At 34.8% G+C, this 16,100-nt stretch overlaps 2 protein-coding genes across 3 annotated transcripts; one reads left to right on the top strand and one right to left on the bottom strand.

Moving 5' to 3' along the window:
* The first annotated feature begins 2,640 nt into the window (after nucleotides 1-2,640).
* On the top strand, nucleotides 2,641-5,385 carry LOC102601657 (60S ribosomal protein L7-3-like). The gene is made up of 7 exons (XM_006359879.2): nucleotides 2,641-2,739; nucleotides 3,537-3,721; nucleotides 3,805-3,902; nucleotides 3,986-4,043; nucleotides 4,574-4,653; nucleotides 4,741-4,843; nucleotides 4,930-5,385. Exons 2-7 carry the CDS (start codon nucleotides 3,539-3,541, stop codon nucleotides 5,143-5,145), a joined length of 738 nt encoding a protein of 245 aa, XP_006359941.1. The 5' UTR covers nucleotides 2,641-2,739; nucleotides 3,537-3,538; the 3' UTR covers nucleotides 5,146-5,385.
* A 2,294-nt stretch (nucleotides 5,386-7,679) lies between these two features.
* LOC102601092 (uncharacterized RING finger protein C4G3.12c) lies at nucleotides 7,680-16,064 on the bottom strand. 2 transcript variants are annotated; one of them, XM_006359878.2, is made up of 6 exons: nucleotides 15,638-16,064; nucleotides 14,197-15,255; nucleotides 13,679-13,873; nucleotides 13,443-13,576; nucleotides 11,759-11,869; nucleotides 7,680-7,978 (listed from the first exon to the last, which is right to left on the bottom strand). In XM_006359878.2, the coding sequence occupies exons 1-6, from the start codon at nucleotides 15,806-15,808 to the stop codon at nucleotides 7,933-7,935; spliced, it is 1,716 nt and encodes a 571-aa protein (XP_006359940.1). In that variant the 5' UTR covers nucleotides 15,809-16,064; the 3' UTR covers nucleotides 7,680-7,932. The 2 variants fall into 2 exon arrangements, with proteins under 2 accessions (XP_006359940.1, XP_006359939.1); XM_006359877.2 differs by having other exon boundaries at nucleotides 13,443-13,597; nucleotides 15,638-16,063.
* Between the last annotated feature and the right edge of the window lie 36 nt (nucleotides 16,065-16,100).

Below are 16,100 nucleotides of genomic sequence, written 5' to 3'. Positions count from 1 at the left end.
CTAAGAGTAACTGCCACTGACCCCCCCCCCCAATCCACCTACCCCTCCGCCGTTAATCCTATTAATTAACTCTAATTACTTACTTTGTCAGCCACAGAGAAAAAGAAGACTTGTTTGTTAGGTCTACTTTTGTTGAACAAGTGAGGAAAAACAGCAAGATTCACCAAGACATACAATATCTCTCTCTACTTGTCATCTCAATTAAGGTAATTATCCTTAAACTAATTTTATCTTTCTTACATTAACCACTTCATGTTTAAGCTACTATTTGTTACTTAAGCTCATTTTGTATTTTGCTTGTGTTATTGGATCCATTCAAGGATGGCTAGTGTTAGCTACTACTCTGCTTCTAAATTGGAACCAAATGTTGAAGAATTCAACTCAGAAGAAATGATGACCCTTCTTTTTGATTTCAACTATGATGTTGAACACACCTTTTCTGATGAAAATCAAGATCAAGATTGTTATTTCGATCCAGACGAGTTTATTTTACCTGTTGAAACTATTGACAATTCTTGTTTCATGTCAGAATACTCTGTTTTTGAGAAACAACAGAAGGTCTTTCAAGATAACTTAATAACCCCGTCCACTCATAATTCTTGTTTCATGCCAGAGTACTCTGCTTTTGAGAGCACCCCAAAACGTCAAAAGGTTTTTCAAGATGACTTCCTTCCAAATAGTACTATAATAACCCCAGCCACTCACAATTCGTCATTCATGCCAGAGTACTCTGTTTATGAGAAACAACAAAAGGTCTTTCAAGGTTTGTTCAATGAGGGGTTTGTGCCAAATCCTCCAATGTTTGAGGATTTTGCCTCGTATTCGCTTCCAGAAATTCCTATGCCTGTTTTTAGCAGCAATAATGCTGGAGTTATCGCGAAGAAAGGCGCTAGTAATAATAACGAGAAGAAGATGTCAGCACAGAGTATCGCGGCGAGGCAGAGGAGGAAGAAGATTAGTGATAAGACACAAGAATTGGGTAAATTGATACCTGGTGGACACAGAATGAACACTGCTGAAATGCTTCAAGCTACTTTCAAGTATATTAAGTTGTTGCAAGCACAAGCTGGACTTCTTGCATTCATGGGATCATATCAGGTAAATAAATTATACTACAACATTCTAATTTTTCAGACTTTGTTAGCTATTAGTAACTTATTTGCATTTGTATTTAATTTGCAGGAAAATGAGAAATCATTTGAAACATCATACTTGCACAAACTTGTTGGATCTTCATTGGTTCAAGAAAAGTTGTATTCAACTGAAAATTGCTTAGTTCCAAAAGTGTTCCTTCAAGCACTAGAGAATAATCAAGAATTCCAAAATTCACAAGTCCTTGAGGAAGTCAAAACTTTGATTAAATGATTAATTTCAAAGAATTGGGAAATTTTGGATTAGTTCAGTTCAATTACCTGTTGTTTGTTGTCTTAGGTCTTAGGTTAGCTAGCCATGATTTCAATTATTATTTTTGAAGTTTTAAGTATTTATTTTCCTTAGTTTAGCATTTTAATTATGTAATTTTCACTGTAAATTCCTTATTTACAAGGAATTTAATTTCATGTGAAATTGATATTTACTTTTCAATTATTAACTTAGCTTGCATTAATCTTAATTTATATTGCCAATAAGTTTTATTTCTCTTCTCCTACTCCTCCTCATTTCACTACAATCATAAATCTTAACTGAAAACAATAGTCACAAAATAATTAAAGGCATATAATGTCTTTGTTTCCAGTAATTCTTTTTCTGTAATTAATTACCACTCCATAAGTTTTGTAACTGCACCTCATAAAAAAATACATATTTTTGTCCTATTTTAGTTCCTTTTTAATTCTTAAAAGTTTTTATATACCTCCCTCCGTCCCATTTTATATGATGTACTTTGATTTGGCACAAACTTTAAGAAAAATGGAAAGACTTTTAAAACTTGTGGTCCAAAATGAATGATAGAAATTTGTGTGGTTGTAAATCATTTCATTAAGGGTAAAAAAGACATTTTATAGGCAAATTGTTACTTAAAATAGAAATGTGTCATTCTTTTTGGGACTGACTAAAAAGGAAAGTAAGTCATATAAATTGGGACAGAGGGAGTATCTGAATATTTATTAATTCAGTTTTGAAATATATAATATTTAACTGCTTTCGGAGTTTAGCCAAAATATATTTTTATTGAGAAGACAAGAAGTATAATTAAGCTAGAGGAATCTCCAAATAAGAAAAAAACTTAATTTAAATCTTTTCCTTTGTCTTCCCCAAAAAGAATTTCTTATTGATTCAACCTTTTGCTTGGTTGGTTCATGCAAATATTCTATTTTAGGCTATCATTTAATTTTTTGTCCATATTTTAAATAGTTATGCAAATATAGCCATTAAAAGATTACCTTCTCACTAATTTTAGACTCTGACTTAATATTTGCCCATAAATTTATCAATCTTACAAATAAAATTCTAATATTTTAATTTTTTTTTTCAAGGTATGTAAATCATAAGAAAAACAATTTATTTTTCCTAGTGAGAATTTCAGCTTTCAAGTTTGGGCTCAAGCATCATAGGCTATATCCAATTTAGCTGACGGGCCTATATCATATTTTGAGCCGACCCGACCCGGCCCATATCCACATCAACCTAGGGCACTAAACTTTACAAAAACCCTAACACAGACAGAGTCGCCATTTCACCTGCCGTGAGCACAGAAAAGCTCTAACAACCCTATTCTCTTCTCACTTTTACAATTTCAAGGTACACATACATTGCCTTTATGTACTATATTCCTATTTTTTTGCTAATTGTTATTAGATTTCATTCACATTCTTCTGTTATTGCTTTTACCTTTAGTGTTGCTTCTTAATGCGATTTAGGTAGCTTTTATTTGCTGTTGTTTGGTTTTATGTTGAAGATCTTTGTGTGTGTTCACTTTTATTCGTGGAAAATTATTGTTTTGTTGTTAAGTATGATTCATTGGATTTCCTGATTACTTTATTAAAATCTATGTAAGTGATGGTAGTAAAAGATTTCTGCTTTCTGAGTTTTTTTCTTTTTGGCTTAGGATTGAAAACTAGTTTCTTAATCTGTTATATGATTTATCATAGAAAATTTTGTTAGAGGAGCTGTAATGCACTCTTAGTAATGACATATGAATTGCGAGATTTAAGGGTGGTAAGGAACAAAGAAATGCTGCACCCAGGGTTGTTAATGAATACCATGAGGTCTCAGTTCAAATACCACAAGAGACAAAATGATTAGATGATGTCTTGCCATCTGTTCAGAGTTACCTTATACATGTTTCTTGGGGGAGTTGGCAGGTCTCCTGTGAAATTAAATAAACCTGGACACCACAGTTATAAAAATAATAAAGAAATGTCTTGTCTTAAGAGATTATGTGTTCATAAGATAGAGCATATTTATGGAGTAGCAATTTAATGGTTCTGGTTATTATTATGCTTGTAAGTGTGGTGTCCAATTTGATGATCGTTTTAACAATGACCTAGTTCCGGGTGAAATGATATATCATGTTATTTGACATTGTTATATGACAGAGATGGGTGAGGTAGTTAAGGGAGCTGTTCCAGTTCCAGAGTCAGTATTGAAGAAGCAAAAAAGGAGTGAGGAATGGGCCCTTGCAAAGACACAAGAGCTTGTAGCTGCAAAGAAGAAAAGTGCTGAGAACCGGAAATTGATCTACAACAGAGCTAAGCAGTATGCTAAGGAGTACGACCAGCAGGTTGGTCAAGCTCAATCACCCTCAGATAATATTCTTGTTTTGAGTGCCAAATGTAGTAATTAGTTTTCAATTGCTGTTTTTAGGAAAAGGAGTTGATCCGTTTGAAGCGTGAGGCTAGATTGAAGGGTGGTTTCTATGTTGACCCTGAAGCAAAGCTGTTGTTTATCACTAGAATCCGTGGGTAAGAGCTCTTATTGTGGCTGGTTTTTTAAGCTTTGAAATCACTGGTATTGTAATGGTACTCATTAAACTTATATTTCTTAGGATTAACGCTATGCCTCCACAGACCAAAAAGATATTGCAGCTTCTACGGTTGAGACAGGTAACTAACTACTTGTTTGATGGTATTGCTAGAGAGAGCTGGTAGGATCTTGTGTTACTACTCAGAACACTCTAGGTTGTTTAAAAGTAATCAGTTAATAACCAGATCGCATTTTTTTCTCCAATATATGCTTTAATTTTATTTGTTATTTCCCCTTGTTTTGCTTGAAATATACCATAAAAATGTTTTTTTTTGGGGTATTGTTTCATGGCTCATCTTTTTCAAAAATCTAGAGCAGAATCTTTATTTAACTGGACTTATACCATGAGTGAGACTTTACTTGAAACAGTCTTCACATAGATTTTATTGCTGAACTTGCTAGTGTTTGATCTGCAGCCAAACAATTGTAGGAGTCGTTCGGATTCTTCGTTATTATATTTCATCACTTCTCTTTTGCATAAAAAATGAATTTGCATTTTCTTTATATCTTGATTTTGGTGTGGCGGATCCATTTAGATTTTATTTGATATCTTGAGGTTACTTTCCACTATTCTAATTATGTGATTCTCTTACTCCCATGTTGATGGCAGATCTTTAACGGTGTCTTTTTGAAAGTCAACAAAGCCACTGTCAACATGCTTCACAGGGTTGAACCTTATGTTACCTATGGGTAGGTTATCACTTGAGAGCTTTGCCATTACCTGGATCATTTTTGCTGTTTATCTGTTATTTATAAACATTGGTTTTCCTCTTTCAGTTATCCTAACCTAAAAAGTATTAGAGAATTGATCTACAAGAGAGGTTATGGGAAAGTTGACAAGCAGAGAATTGCTTTGACTGACAACTCTGTCATTGAGCAGGTCAGTTTCTGAAACAACGGCACTTTGGTCTTTGAATTGAATGTTTCTCGTGTTTTGTTGACATGTTGTGATTATACCTGTTTCAGGTATTGGGCAAGTATGGAATTATCTGCATGGAAGACTTGGTCCATGAGATTATGACCGTTGGACCCCATTTCAAGCAGGCCAACAACTTCCTATGGCCATTCCAACTTAAGGCACCTTTGGGTGGACTGAAGAAGAAAAGGAATCACTATGTTGAAGGAGGTGATGCTGGTAACCGTGAGAACTTTATCAATGAACTTATTAGGAGGATGAACTAAGAGAATTGGAAATTTTGCTGTGTTAGGAGTGAGTAACTACTTTATCTCATCTTTTAAGACCTTTTTGGGGTATTGAAGTGATAAACAGCTTCAGATTTTCTGCCTTCATTTGAGATTGTTTAGAGTTATGACAGTATACGACAATGATGATGTTTTTTTCCGCAGGGAACATATCTATGTCAAATTATTATCTATATTTTGTAGTTCTTGTGCTTTAGTGCCTTGAATGTGATCATAAAATTCCTTTCAATACTTTGGGGCTGGAGAAATGCTACTAATTCGTTTGAGCTTTCAAATTTTGTGGTTTACTTTTCGAGTTAGTAGTGGTTTCAAATGAGATGAAAAGCTAAAGCATTTTTGAATATGAGCAGTCAAGGCAGGAATGCTAGCATGTATCTTGAAGACGACCATTTACAATTGAAAACTGGAATTGGATGCAATTTCTGAATTTTTGCATTTGGTGTTATCGAATTGGAATCTCATTCTAAGTAAGGATTCTTGTGGTTACTAAAACGTGCGGCAAAACCAGGACAAAGTTGAGCCAAAAGATCTCAATTCAAGATAAAATTGCACTTGAGGTTATTTTATTGTGCTATATATTTTCCTTCAAAAAAGTAATTGAGCAGAGCAGGAGGGTTATTGACTGGTGAAATGAGTTAAATTCTTGTATTGTAGATGATAGGGGAAATCAATTTAACATAAATACTGTTGTTTCTATTTGAATTAACCTTAATAATTTGGTGTTTGTTTCGAATAGACAAAACTTATTAATTTAGTCAGCCTTCGCCACAAAATACTTTTTTCATTTATATGCCCGTAAGAAAACATTAATTATGAGGGGTGTTTTGATTATTTTATCCTTATTTATATTAGTATGATTGAGCTGTTTGTTGTCTTCGAGAACAATTACTATTAAGGGTAAAATGCAAAAAAATATAGTATTAATTTTGTCAAACTTTTAAAATGACAAGTCTACCAGAGGCATTTTTAACTTGGGTCTTCAAATGTTGCTTAATAAAACGATGTTAAATCCCTCCTTAGATAAATTTGAATCTCTAATGGTATCCACTAGTAAAATTAAAACAAATTAAAATCTTAGATAACAAAGATTTCAAATAACAAAAAAAAAAAAGGTTACATATTAGACAACAATCTTAAATCTAAAGAGACCATTCAAAACCTTAAATTATATTTCCAATCAGAGTTTCAAACATCTTCATTAAATTGGGAGTAGGAAAAGGGAAACCGGGGGAGGGATTACAAGGCGGGGAATAAAATCTTCACCAATAACGGAAAAGTTCAGGTAATCAACCAACTGAGCTACTAAAATTCTCGAGTTTCAAACATCTTGACTTGAAGAAACATATGAAAAAAAATCTTCATTCTTCTCCAACAACTTCATGTTTTCTTCTGGCAATCCCATCCATACTTCAATTCCCTTTCCATCAGCACTATCCATAAAATGAAATCCACATGGACATTAGGATTAGCTATCCAAATAGGCTTACCCCATCCAAAAATCACCTTCATAAAAACCAAGTTTACACCAACTAATAAAACTAGCAATTCCCACTTCATTTCCTCTACTTGTATAAGTAATCTATGTACTCATTTTTCTCATGAATCCTTCTTATATATCCATCTTCTACCTTCCTTACTGATTCATGGACTTTTTCCACCAACTTTTTGTAATCCATTTCACCTTCTTCAACTTCCCATTTGGCAATTGTTGGATAAATTAGATTGCCAATGCAATTTGGATTCATTCTCTTCTCCAGTTAATTGATGCCATTAGTATGTAACTTTTTTTTGTCCTTCCATGTTGATATAATTGATGACCATAGGAAGGCTGATAGAGCCTCAACACGAGTCGCACAATGTTCCTCGACAGGGCAACTCTGTGTTAATGACCATATGGAATCATTGTTAACATAGGATTATTTCCAAGATATATTGGTGGAAAAATCCTAGTAACGACAACCATGAATCCATTGTCAATGCCATTGATTTCTTGGATCATTTTCTTGATTGACTTTGGCCCATGTTTTGACAAAAGTACCAAGTGTGGATGCATCACCAATTAAATGCCAAACACACACAAATGGAAATCCCTCCACAAGGGAACTTACTCAATTTTGAACTCCTAGCAAAACTTGTTCACTTGGTTCTTTAGATCTATCATGAGGTTGGTAAGGAAGCAATTGACAAAGATTTTCAATTTTTGGGTCGTTGACAATGTTGGACAAGGTAATGTTACTAACATTTGCTTCAAGAAAATCGACCCCTTCATCGTTGCGTTCGATTGTGTATACATCTTTTATTCTACCAGCTAAAGGGTACATGTAAGTGTTGCTCTTAATGAAGTAAAGTAATTTGATCCTCGTAACTTCCATTATCTATATACCAATTTAGGAATATAAAAAGATTGCTTCTCAGTCGTGAATTGGGTTTCCCGTAGAAACCACCAGCACATTATTTGAAAAATCTGCAGCTCATTTCTTACCCCATATGGAAACGTTGCCCAGATCATTTGGTATGGCACAAGTAGTTGATCCATCTTTACTGGGAAACTATAGGTTTCTATCACAAATGAATATTGTAAAGGAAGACAATTACAACAAAAGAGATGGATAACTGCATTGAAACAGGACCAAACTCTCAAACTGTGCATAATCAAGTGTATGGAAGAAAGTTTCAGGACATGCGAAGTTACTCCTGGCGCCAACTCTTCTTGCAACACTATCAAGGGGATCCATAATACAAAACAGGATATCCAGGAAAGCAACATCAAACATTCCCTTGGCAGATATCACCTCTACATAATGGGCATACCCTACATAAAATGAACAATTTTAACTCCAGTTTCATTTAGCAGAAGATAATTTTTCGCCAAAACCAAAAAGATAATTATCACAAGACAAGACAAGATTGTAATCACTCTTATTGCTTTCAGAGATTAATTAAAAAACTAGTGACCACAGATTGCAGGGTACAGATATCATGTTGCAGGCACTTCAGGAACTATACATCCTGTCCAAGTCTAAATTTTTGGGGGGTAAGCAATCTTCATGGGCTACTCTAATTTCTTTTCCTGGTAAGATGATCAACTTTCCATTTATGATCCTCAACCAAACCTTCAGCTTTAGATGAATATTTATGAGGCCTACAAAGTCATTATCATTGAACGCAAGATTTGTCTGAATTAATACCATGTTTCTTTGTGAGATCTAGCTTGATAAAACATCCAGAGGCACAGCAAGTACATGGTCAATGACCTTCCATACTTGATTACATACATTATCTTTACCCTTTTTAAAAGAATAATTTTGAGAACACTTATCATTCTCTTGTTTATTTCTATCACTGTGAATTCCGCCTCTTACCACATCTGTAGCCACGACCACTAATTATTTCGTCTATTCTCACAATTATCATGTACAACTAATGAACATCCAGTGGAACAACTTCACGATTTTTCGTTTACGAATTGCTCTGCTCAACCACAAGTAGGCATGTGATTAACTAAGAGTATTTCTTAAAACCTTTTTTGTGATGTTGCTATTGTAGCAGCACACGTGACAGCATGAAAAGTAAAAAAGGTTTTCTCACAATTTCTACTGCATGTCTTAGAGATTCTATCAGTTGAGTGGAAACAGTATGACACATTCAAGATATTTTACCATCATCTTCAAATTCTGCATAAGTTCTAAGAAACAGGATATGTTTTGGATTTTGTCTTTACATAGTTTATTGTAATTGGTAATATCTTAATTAAGAGATATTAGTAGGTGTATACAATCAACAATATCCACTCCTTTCTTAGGAGTCCGGAGCCAAAAGAGCAAAAATGGTTAGCCCAAAATTCCAGAATGGCAAACAAATCACGGAAGAAACCAAAGGAGTAAAGGCGTAGGGGGCCCATGCACCTTACCCCTTACGTTGTTAACCAACAAAAGGAACGCGCACAGACACATTGGCCTAGTAAAGTGCACTGACACCTGCACCTTGCAATAGAGGAAAATATTTTATAGTTGATCAACTCTTTTTTTTTTGTATTCTTAACATAAAAAGTGAGATCATCCTAACCTCAAAATGAACTCGAAAAAATTCATAACTTTCTACTATTGAAACACCTAGCTTGCCCGAAGATTTGACTTCTCTATTTGTTGGAGTCTTAACCGAAGTACTCTTAAAAATATTTTCATCGTTTTCGTTGTTAACATGATTGTTATCTTCAACAACAACCATTACTTTAGCTTGTCCTAGGAGGACGTAAATTCATTATTACCATGGCATGTGTTAGCCTTGTACATTCTTAACTTCTTCGCCTTGTAACAAAAGACATAACATGATTGTTTCCATCAAAATGATTTTGCTGTAACTTGGATATCTTATTTTCAAAAAGGAACTTTCCATTAATACTCGTGCTAAAACCTTTCGAGTAGCATCTAACATAAGTAATTATTGATGTAGATTTCATATCAAAAAAATAATAATGAGTTAGTAATAAAGAAAATGTGGTAGGAACATCTAATGTGAATAGAAATCTAATTATATGATGAATTTGCAAGTGAAAGTAGTATATATAGAAAAATCAATAGGTTTAAGGTGCATGAGCGCATGAGTTCATGTGCTTTAGGAGTATTTTTATATTTTTTTACTTTGAAAGTGTTGATTTGATTCAATCCATTATTTTTGAACAATGGCTATTGTAAATTTCAAATATGTAATTATCAGTATTTAAATATTATAAATTATCTTGTGAAAATAAAATAATATTGAGATCACTTATCGGGTACCATAAAAATAATTCAATGTCGTTGAATTATTTTTAAAACTTTGCTATCAGTGTTATATTAATGATAATGATGTTATGACAATTTATATTTGAATCAATATTGCAAAGATTCAAGACCAAAGGAAAAGAACAAAATCTTAAAGTAAGGCGTATGAGCCCATGCGCCTTACTTTATGGTTTTGTCCTCGAATCTTTGTTGTGTTGATTTGATTCAACACTGCAAAGTTTTCAAAATAATTCATATTAGAGTCCGAAGTCTAATATAATTCGAAGCCAAATATAATCTTTTTTTAAACCTTGCGGTGTTGAATCAAATCAACACTGCAAAGATTCACCGTACAAAACCCTAAAGTAAGGCACACATAGGCTCAAGCACATGAACCCATGTGCCTTACTTGAAGGTTATGTTCTTTTCCTCCGATCTTGAATCTTTGTAGTGTTGATTCAAATCAACACTGAAAAGTTTTAAAATAATATAAATTGTCATGTCATATTATCATTATCACTAATATAACATTCATGGCAAAGTACTACAATTTTAACAAATTTCAAATATATAAATATCAAAATCATTATTAAAATAAATAATTAGTTATTTTTCTATTATTAAATAAAATATTATAAATTATCATGTACTATGAAATTCAATTAATATTGAGACCAATTATCGAATACCATAAAGATAATTTGAAGTCTAATATAAATTATTTTTAAAACTTTGCAACCCTTACTTAGGGTTTTGTTTTTTTCCTCCGGTCTTGAATCTTTGTAGTGTTGATTTGATTCAACAGTGCAAAGGCACAGGTGTCAGTGCGCCTTACAAGGCCGGTGTGTCAGTGCACCTTACAAGGGCGGTGTGCCAGTGCGCCTTACAAGGCCGGTGTGGCAGTGCACCTTCCTTTTGTCAATTAACACCTTTAACAGCGTAAGGGGTAAGGCGCATGGTCCCCCTGCGCCTTTACCCATTTGGTTTCTTCTGCGATTTGTTTGCCCTTTCGGAATTTTGGGCCAATTTTTTTGCCCTTTTGGCTTTGGACTTTTCTTAGGTGTGTTGTTAGGTTTAACAAACTTCTTATTATAAAAAATATCTTGGTTGGATGTATAACATGATATCAAGTTATCAACCTACAATAATCATAGTGTGTTGCTATTCCATAGGTTGTACACAAAGATCTTTCTCAAAATTTCTCTCCAACTATACTAAGACCATGGAAGAGTAGCTTTCTAAGAAGAAACCTTGAGGAGGTTTGTAATAAACTCTAATTTCGTCTTTTTCCAGATAACAGTGGTCTCTGAGCCAGTTTAAGTACACCTTGACTAGTCCACTGAGTCCTGATATCTCTCACATGTACAGAGACCGATTATCTCTATCGGTTATGCCTTAGACGATAAGAAAAAATCACCTAGTGCTTTTATCTAGGTTGGAATTTGAACCGGGGTCTCCAAAGTTTTCACCCACTTCATGGACCACTAAGCAACACCCTAGGGTGTTGATGAACTCTGATTTCAAAAGTGATACTTTTGCTTATGAGTATGGTAGCAAAGGCGACGGAAAGATTGAGGCAGAAGGGTACTAACCAGGGAAACACCCTAAACTGGTTAAGAAACAAGTCCTAAACAGATTCCATCTAATCAAATCATATTCAAGTACATTTTTGTTCATCTCTGTGCCAAGTATCATGATAAGAGGAAAGGCTAGATTGAAGTTTGTAACTTCAGTCTAAAGGAAAATTGGATGAAACAAATAGTTGAGAAGCCTCTAAATTTTGAAATTGACTGAAAGATATCAGCACAAAGCAAAAGGGGAAAGTATACCTGTGAACTTCTTTGAGCCATTTGTCAACACAAGTCCTGTGAAATTCATGATGGCAAGGCAGTGTTCGTAACATATCTCCTTCCTCGTACTCAACCAGACAAATGTAACATCTGTCAAAATAAAGCCAAATAGTTTACATGAAGGAAATAAGGCCATATCAAGCTAACAAGACCACCTAACGAATCAATTTTTTGACTAAGAATGAAAGAAAGAAAAGGAAAAATTTAAATACTCTGCATATAGAATTAGATAATAAACAAAATATGAAAGAGTTTTAACATAAAGCACCCAACCATGTTATATTTATTCCCAGACAACCAGTAATGATTACTAACTTAGTCCAGGATGGCATAACCAAATAGATTATTTCTAGGTTTAAATCTTATGCTAGCAGCAGATTGAGCATGAAAAAAGACCACTACTTTCACCTACAACTCTTTAAAACTTCTATTTCAGAATAAATTAATGAAAGTACAAGTGACAGCAAAATACTAGTAAAGAAGACCCTTAAGATTATTGGTACTTCGTTGCAAATGCTTTGGAGTTGAGAGGTTTCCCAGTATCTTAAATTATTTTCTTTCTTTTTTTAGAATCATTGCATTCTCACGGTGTTTGTGTTGGTATCATCAAATACACAAGGACACATCTTTCTTCTAGGGTTAGAGATACAATTATATCAATTATATAGTTCGGAACAGTATGCCAAAGCACTATTCGTGTAGGTGTACGTGCTTGCATTTCAGACAAAGCAAACTCTCCATGCTGAAAAGAAAAAGAATACAATGGTAGAAATCCTAGCTGAAGCAAAGATCTGCTCGTTAAATGGCTCTAAATCTTCTTATTCCAATATAACTAATGCCAAGTGAGCTGGCTAGTTTGGTTTATTTGATATGCCTCGCATAATTCAAATTCCACACTGAGAGCAAAAAAAATCAGATCCTCTCACATATTGGAAAATCAGAAAATAAAGATACGTCAAGCTTATCTTTCACAACATTCATCAACATTCTTCAATCAGTATTCTATAACAAACCTTTAGCTACATCTATATTCACCTTCGTTTAGAGGAAGGAAGATTTTCATTTTGGGATTTGCCGAATGCAGTATAGAAGGAAATAAAGAGGGTTAAGCAAGACTCATCTGGCCATTGAGCCTATTTTCATTGGTCATAATGTTTCCTTTTCCATAGGACTACTAATTAATCATGCTAGTAAGAAGTGCTACTCTTTTTCAGTGATTTTCCTTCAATCTCTGAGTATCTTCTAGCTATTTTTTTATCAGACAAGTTGAATTTTTAGTTATTTAGCAACCAGAGATGCAATTGCAGGAGCTCCTATACGTTCCTTTTTCTCCGATCCAAAATTCAAGGAGCTTACAAAATCCAAAAACATAGCTGCAATATTTAATTACAATGGTTGCACCAAGCAAAAAGTACCTCTTTTAGCTACTTTTCCCCTAAAATTTTGCATAACCTTTTGGAAATTCATTTACATTTACTTCCAAAAAGTGCTATATCAATATTAACAACTCTCTCAGAAAGAATACAAAACTATAAATGGTGCAAGCAGAAAAGGAACCAATGAAACAAAAACATAGCATTGTTAGATTGCTTGGAACCAAATAACATACATAATAAATCTTAAAGGTGCAATAATCTGGCAAAAAGTAAAATGTTCTACTCACTGTGCAACTTCGTCATTCGAACTCCTACGAAATTTGTTGTATGATTTGACAGGTAGGGATTCAACAACTTCATTGGGTGCTGGAACAGATCCAATTGAGGATACAGAAGGCTGGGATGATAATACCACTGATTGCTGATGAATTTCATCCAGAACCTAAAATGAGTATCCAAGTTCAACTCGTACTGATGATTAAAAGGTAGATGTTGATGAAGTAAAACAGATTGGTAACATTACCTCGAATAAAGCTTCTGCCAGCATAACAATTCTTGAGATGCTTGCCCTGGCACTACTGTCACTATCTAAGTTAGCTCCTTGGCTACTGATACGACATGTACAGTGACCTGTTCGATGCTGACCAGATAAAACACAAGACCTCTCATGTCCAGAATGGTTCTCAAAGCGCCTTCCCAGTCGTTGAAGGGCATAGACCTAAAAAGTTGACCAATATGTCCTTGTCAAGAAAGTCATGTCTTGTCTCAAAACTATACATGATTAGTGGGACTGTACATATATATGCTTTTCAAGCACATTCAGATTACTATTCTGTTTGAAAAAGTAATACCAAATGATATATCTTTTTTAAGAATTATTTTGGAAGTAATGGCCAACGAGTTCCACCAAACACGTGACACACAGGATTAGAAGTATTGCATTCATGTTTAAAGCAAAACACACTATTACCCTCTTGCTTATATGGGGTTGTCATATAACCTAAATGTAAGCACAGTGAAATTAGGCAGATATTTACAGACCTGAGATCTTATTCTTCTTCGCCGCTCTAGCCAATTTGACCTATGCTCCAGAAGATCATGATATCTTGTTTCTCTTCCTCTTGGGCTCTCAACTGCATAATATTGGCTCCCATACAAGGAGGTAGAGGCACCAGATGATGCAAAGCCAGAAGCATTTGATAGAATTAAGTCATTCCCTTCGGATGCTACCGAACTTAATTCACCACCTAAATTCTGTCTCATACTATTATCACTAGCATGCCCAGTTTCTGTTTCCCGTTGAAAGGAACAAACATCAGGAAATGATGATCTTCGAACAACCCTATCGCGAAGTCTACCAACACTCAGGGTTCTGCTGATACTGATGTTCCTTTCAGTAGGTTCGCGAGCTGCACTCCTTCTGTCAGAAACTCTTGTCTCGAAACCATTAGTATAATTATTATTTCTTGGAGAAAATAAATTAACAGTACACTCTACTCTAGTATCATGTCTATCACCTGACAAACCTCTTCTGGAAGCAGGATGTGGCTCATCCGTGAAATTATCAGAGAAGTTAGCAGTTGAAGGAGTGAATACTAAGTTATTAGAAGTAACATCTTCAGAGCATTGGCTAGGAGACTGATTGCTGAAACAACTAGGAAGGAAGTCACAATTCTGTGGCCTTTCATTTCTGTCAGTGAATCTACCTGACGAACTTGAGCGCCGAAGCTCATCCTCATCAATTGAAGTAGCAAACCTCTGTGAAGATGCAAAAAGGGACCTTGCTGACCCTAAACTGTTTGCTCTGCTCAGCCGGAAGCTCATGTTTCCAGGACGAAAATTGAACCGGGGGAGGAAACGACCAGAAAGATTCGATGATCTAGATGATGAAGCTCGAGAAGAAGCATCACCTTTCCTAGCAATTGTATCAGATAAGCGTGATTCATCCCAATCATCAATCTCAACATTGGAGGCTACACATGTTTCATCATGCTTCTTAATTTTAACCTTTCCAAACCATTCAGCTTTTCTTCCTCCTGATTTAGTCTCACTCAAACAAGCACCACTACCCTCATTTCGTTTCGTTTGAGTTTCCAAAGCCTGAAATACAAGTTTATGAATCAAAAACGTTATCACATATGGCAAATGTTTAGTAGTTTATGTACAATTTTTTCAAAGCACTAACCATTGTAGAGCCAAAAGTACAACAATGAAAGCACAATGAACAACCTCTACGCATGCCTATAGATGCAGAACTAGAAAAATACCAATCTATTGTCCATTAGCACTAAACTAAACCACTAAAAAACAAATATACATGGAAAACCAGTTAGTACAAAATTGCGTTTCATAATGTGCCTAAAATATATTGTGAAGGAACATTTTTCCAGATCACTAACCTACTGTAGGTCATTATAAAGCCAAACAACACAATGTAGCATGATCAAAGCTGCAGAATGTTAGAAAAATATATAAAACAAACCTGTGCTGCTTCATTTTCAGAATTGCGAGATCCGAGACACGCGGACTGAAAAACTTTACTCCGAGTGGATCGAGATCTCCGAACGACCACCGATGATGAAGATGAAGCCGCCGGAGATGACGGTGGCAGCGGTGAATCAACTGCATTATTCTTGCTACTACTCGAACCCATTTCAAGTAGAAAAAGTGTAGATCCAAACGAGGAGTTTCAGATCCAGTAATTTGAATGTAATAGTTGGATTTTGATTATTTTATACAAATTTATTGTGTATAATTTTCATTTTCATGGATTAGTGCAGTGAGAGGGTAGTGGGGTAGGGTGGTGGGGTGGGGAAAAGAGAAGCATATGGGCGTTATTTGTGGCAGTATTTGGGGATTCAAATTCAAGCTTGGTCGGGACGCTGCCGTTTAACGGTATATATATATTTTTGTGTTGCTCTTTTGGCTGTGTATGTATTTTGCTG

Source organism: Solanum tuberosum, unplaced genomic scaffold (genome assembly GCF_000226075.1).
Source record: "Solanum tuberosum cultivar DM 1-3 516 R44 unplaced genomic scaffold, SolTub_3.0 scf00303, whole genome shotgun sequence".
Lineage (NCBI taxonomy): Eukaryota > Viridiplantae > Streptophyta > Magnoliopsida > Solanales > Solanaceae > Solanum > Solanum tuberosum.
The sequence above is the reverse complement of the archived record's forward strand: the minus strand, read 5'-3'. Positions and strand labels throughout refer to the sequence as shown.